The sequence below is a fragment of the Humulus lupulus genome, chromosome X (genome assembly GCF_963169125.1).
Source record: "Humulus lupulus chromosome X, drHumLupu1.1, whole genome shotgun sequence".
Classification (NCBI taxonomy): Eukaryota; Viridiplantae; Streptophyta; class Magnoliopsida; order Rosales; family Cannabaceae; genus Humulus; species Humulus lupulus.
The window spans coordinates 13,282,763-13,288,572 of NC_084802.1; the positions used below are offsets into that span (position 1 = coordinate 13,282,763).

A 5,810-nucleotide genomic window follows, 5' to 3' on the forward strand; every position below is an offset into this window, starting at 1 on the left:
AATAAAATTTATATAATGTTATGTTAGAGTTTTGAGACTTTGAGAGAGTGCATGCTGATAATCACAGAGCTAATCATTTTAGAATAATACTGCCCATCATCATACACCAGAGCTAAACTAGGTTCTTTTTTCTAATTCTACTCACTCTTCTATTTATTATTATTATTGCATCAAAGAATCCACCTTTGCTAAAAAAAATAATAAATGTTTTTCAAACAACAGAATGATTCCAACTTTTCACTGTGTTTTTAAATAATGAGAATATATATATTTATATAACTCACAATCTCCAAGTTCTGCTCTGTCATGCATTCAAACCCCCTTTTTACTATGCAAAGCCAAGCACTCCTGACATTTTAACAGTCTCAACCATACACTCTCTCTTACTAACCTAACCTTGTTGTCTTTTTTTTCTTTCTCTTCCCTCTTTCTTTCTTTCTTTCTTTCTCACAGTTTTCAAAAACCCTCTTTTCTTTTTCTCTATGACCCAGTAGACAGTCCACTCCAGGGCCACAACCAAGGGGTCCATATAGATAAAGGCTTGGTAATCAAAATCCCACTTTGTCTCTTGCATTTGTTAAAAAGAGGCACAGAAAGAAGAAAGTAGTAGTCATCAATGGAGTTCTCAAACCTCATCATCTTGCTCTCTATTCTTCTCTCTTTACTCTCCCAAACTTGCCAATCCACAAGAATACTTGTTGATGGAGTTTCAGAGTGGAAGGACCCCACTGTTCATGTGGGAGACTCTGTTAGTAAGTGTTTGCAAACCCCAACTAAATTATTGATCTTTGCTTCTTTAAACTTGGATTATAACAACTAATGCAATTTTATCTCATCATTTCTCAGTTTTCAAGCACAAATATCACTACAACCTCTACATTTTCCAGAACGAAAGAGCTTTCAATCTCTGTAATTTCACTCAGGCCACGCTTCTCAGCAAACCCAACACCACCTCCTATACGGTACTTTACTCTTTCTTTGTAAGGCAAAAAAACAAACATCTTAAGTACATTAGTTTTTCTCTAAAATTTCACTAAACTACTTGAATAAATGAGCTCAAATTATGTCTTCTAAACATGGGTTTTCTCATAAATGCATAAATCCGAATATTCATAATCTTATTTTCTCATTTCCAACAAAAATATTTCATCTTTATCTTACCCCAAAAACAACAGTGGCACCCATCGCGCTCTGGTTTCTTCTACTTCACCTTCAACAACGGCTCTCTCAGCAGTACCTGCCAAGGCTCCAAAAAGCTCGCCGTGAAAGTGAGTTCAACTCCAGCACCGGAAAGCTCCACCATTTCCCCTCCAACGAAGGCTCCAGCACCAAGCTCAGGTGGAGCAGTGTCATCATCTCCGGCTTATCCATGGCCGTTCCGCCCCAAAGAAGCAGCCTCTCCGGCACCGGAACCATACGCAACATCGCCGGCGATGATTCCGTCGTTAGTGCCGGACAAAGGCGGCGGTATCCCGTTCATCAACAGTAACCCGGCAGTTCCTCTTCCCACCGGAGAAGTGGACTCCGCCACCATTCGACCTTTGCCCATGTCCAGTCATGGAGGCCAGGTAGGTTTATTTTCTAGTTCAAAAAAAATAACCAAATTTAGTTTTTTTTTATTTATTTATGAGATTTTAATAAAATAATATTGTATAGTTTTGATCTTTTTACCGTAATTGTACTAGTGACATGTTATGTGTAGTGTATTGCATTAAATTCAATCATGAAAAAAGTGAAATTGATTCAAATATAGTGTTATGATGATTATTGTATACATATATGTATATGAATTTGGAGTTTTGATTGGGGTATTGATGAAATTTTTGGTGGCATATTTTGCAGGTGATGATGGGGTGTTTTGGAGTACAAATGACTGTGTTATGTATGGTTCTTTTATTGCTGTAAAAAAAGGGTTTTTTTTTCTTCTTTTTTTGTGTTATATTTTATTTTAATGAGAGAGAGAGAGAGAATGGTAGTAATAGTATTTGGTTTGGTGGATTAGAGGTCTAAAGTAGCTATAAGAGTGATGATTATAACATGTATTGTGATGCTCTTATACCCTACTTTGGAATCATTTGATACTTTTGGTCCTTTAGTTTTGCCTTGTATTTAATTACACCTACCTTTTTCTTTTTTTGATTTATTTTTCCAACTTTTTATTTCTCCTTTATCTTCCTCTACTCCTTGTTAAATTTATTAGTTTGAACAAAAATTTGATGCTAAAAAAATGTGAAAATTATTGAGAGGAGGGTGAGAGTGACTCTAGCAAATTCCGTGTTTGGTGTCAAAAGTTATTCGAGGGTGTTTGGAAGTAGGGTTAATGCCATTATGGGTTATGGGGTTGTACGGAATGTCTCTATAAATAGAAACTAATTATTCTTTTTCAAAAAAAAAAGGAAACTAATTATCATTGTTGGTTGTACTATTAATTAAAACAACCTTAATAAATATAAATATATGATTAATTTAAACAAATTTTCCACTATACGGCACCAATTAGATTTCTTGTGCGATATGTTTGTCCTTTTCTTTTTCTATTTAGTTCAATTGGCACATTAATTTAAAACTATTACAGGTGTTTTAAGAGTTAGTAGTAATTTTATGTTATGTTTTAAAGTTAATTCTTGAGGGGTTTTCTTTTCTTTTTTTTTTTTAAAAAAATTATACCCCTTTTAATATATTGGTCAATAGTTTGGTTTATTTATTTATAATTTTATTGGATTTTTTAATTATACCCATAAGGCTTATCTTTTTCATTGCACGAAGAACAAAAAATAATTTTATAAGTACTAGTTTTTCTCTCTAATAATTTGCATTAATTTAATAAATGTGCGTGATAAGCTTAAGCTTTTAAAAGCTTTACATAAACTAACAATAGAATTAACATCTTTGCCCCCTCATATTTGCCAAACAATACAATTTATCCCAAACTATTGTACGACTTCGTATTCGAACCTACCTTGGTAAAGTAAAAGGTTCAACCTTAGTAACATGTGTCTTCATATTTGATCTCATAAATCTTCGTAGTTGTTGACGCCATTTTTCGTCAACTTGAATATGAAAAACACTAAACACAGAATTAAAAAAATAAAGAAGAACAATCAAAATTTTACGTGGTTCAGCAGTTAAAATCTACCTAGTCCACGAGTCAGTATTATTGACTGGTGATCTTCTCTTAAAGCTTTTACAAAGCAATTTAGCAGAGTGTTCTTAATACCAAATTGTGCGTATCCACAGATGAAATTCTCCAGTCTATTTATAGACTGGTTAACAAAATATCTTCCATTTTATTTCGGCAAGTTACAATTCAAATTTGAAATAATACAAATAAATGCATTAATTGCATAAGTTCCCATGATAATCGGGATTTATTATCAGATTACAACAAATCCCCAAGAAATAGGGATTTCCAAACAACAACCACGTTCAAACTGAACTATCGACTTCAAACATACTTTCGAGATCAACCAACATCACGAGCTCGCCATCCTGGTTAACCTCATCCTCAGCCAGCAATTTCAGCGAGCATAACCCTCGAAAATCAACCTTTACGAGCTTGCAATGAAGGTTCGAATTACTCTCATATACTTCGGAAAAGATCCATCCTTCCGAGCTTGATGCTTATGCTCGAACCATCTTAGCTGGTGCTCGGTGGCCAATAGGAACAAATTAAAAAACATGTTAATTTATATAAGTGTTGATCCAACTGCGCCAACAATTGGCGGAAGCTACAAGGCGCAACAAAGAGTTGGCCAGACAGGCTGCTGAGGTCCAAGCACCACCCCAGAGGCCAAGAGGATGTCCCCGAGGGAGCACGACCGCCAGGAGAGCTGAGCAAGGGGTCCAACAGGTTCGGCTGAGGCCCAGAACAAATCCTGGTGATGAACGCCCTACGAGAAATACTCAAACTGAGGCTACTGACAATCCGAATACAGAGGTGTCTACAGGAACAGGGAATAACCGAAGTCCTCCAGCAGCTCGGAACCCTAACCTAAAGCAGCCAGGAATAACTCGGAACCTGTCTGGGCCAATTCTGGACCATCTAGACCCAATAATGGGAGGCTACCACCATCACCTATAAGGCATCCACCCTCTCCAATAAGACACCCTTCACCAGTCCGAGAGGCACCGCGGCTTGCACCACAGAGACCCTCTTGCAGTGGTAGTCGAGATGGGAACTATCAGGCCAAACCCGGACATAGGAACGAAAGGGAGGCTACTCGAGAACACAAGGCCCCCAACCGCCAGGAAGCCATGTGTCGAGGTCACAAACGATTGGGGCGAGGAGGCTAGTGGATGATCCACCTTGTAATCATTGAGCCCCTCAGCCAGAGAGAAATGTTAGCTTCGTAAGTGGGAGCTCGGACTATACTCAGTCTGTAAATGTAATGTCCCAAAATCCCTAATGTGGTTTAATGGTTGGAATAAGAGGCCAAGAAGGCCATAATTGATTTATTATGCCATTATGTGATTAAGTGCATGATTATATGATTATATGATGATAATTGCATGCATGTGGGTTCACTTATTATTTGAGGGGCATTTTCGTAATTTGGCCCGTTGAGGGCATATCTGTATATTTATGTGCATGTCTATGATTTATGGATGAGACCACATTATAATGTGAATTTGTTTGAGCTATTCGGCATGAGACAATCTTAGAATGTAAATTAGCGGTTTGGTCATAACGGGATTAAGTACCCGGCTCGGGGTAAGTCTCGGGGGTAATTTGATGTTTAGTACATTACCGGGAATGAACGGGTAATGGGATATGATTTCATTATTATTTGAGAATATTGGGAATAACGGAAATTGGAGGACGTTAATTATAATTAGCGGGATAAGTGGGAAATGGTTGTTTTGCCCTTTGGTGGCTATTTAGGAGTTAAATGGGATTAGGGCCATTTTGGTCTTTTGACCAAGGGTTATATTTAAACTAGGTGGCTGGTTGTAGAAGGTTTAGACAGCCAAAAACAGAGTTATTTTCCTTCTCCCTCTCTTTTCCTTTGAATTTTTGAAGTAAGATTGAGGTTTCAAGCTAGGAGATCAAAGCTTGAGGGTTTAGGGTTGTGATAAGTAGCTAAAGGGGATTCAAACCTATGATTTAGGTCAGGTTTCAGCCATGTATTTTTGGTTTTGCTCTGTTTTTAAGTTATTTCTTGAGCTTGAGGTTTGATCTTGAAGTGGTTGTTTGGTGTGGTTTAAATGATTCAAAGCTTGGGTTTTGTGGTTAAACTAGTGGTTATGCTGTGTTGATAATTTGGTTTTGATTTTGGGATGGTTTGATGGAGATTTGATTGAGGTTTGAATTGAGAAAATGGCAGGGGAGCTGGGTTCATGGGGTCAAGCGCGACTGAGTTCTAGCAATTCGCGACCTGGACCCAAGTCAGAGCCTCCCCTGGGCTCTGTTAGGCAAGCGCGCTGCGACTTGCTTAGCCAAGTCGCGACCCGCCCCTAGTACCCAAGACAGATTGCTCTCTATCTTGGGGGCGCGCCACAACTCACTAGGCCAAGTCGCGACCCGCCCCTTCCTTTTGTGCCAAGGGAGGAGTTTTTCAAGGGCTTAGGTTCGAGGTTTTATTTCCTAAGGCTCGGGATCGAATCTACTAACCATTTTAGTACGATTCGAGGCTCTGGGAGCGAGGTTTTAGATTATGAACCTTTTATTGATGGAATTTCATATTGGTTATGACTAGGTGACCGATGAGGAATTTAAGGACTAATTGTTCTCAAAGGTCGTTCTTTTACTATTTCTCGCTCGAACCAGAGGTAAGAAAACTGCACCCAGTATGTGACATGCATGGTTATTG

At 38.2% G+C, this 5,810-nt stretch overlaps 1 protein-coding gene across 1 annotated transcript; it reads left to right on the forward strand.

Moving 5' to 3' along the window:
* The first annotated feature begins 370 nt into the window (after positions 1-370).
* Positions 371-2,159, forward strand: LOC133804334 (early nodulin-like protein 9). The gene is made up of 4 exons (XM_062242500.1): positions 371-752; positions 847-962; positions 1,176-1,568; positions 1,843-2,159. The coding sequence occupies exons 1-4, from the start codon at positions 617-619 to the stop codon at positions 1,903-1,905; spliced, it is 708 nt and encodes a 235-aa protein (XP_062098484.1). The 5' UTR covers positions 371-616; the 3' UTR covers positions 1,906-2,159.
* Positions 2,160-5,810: the final 3,651 nt, after the last annotated feature.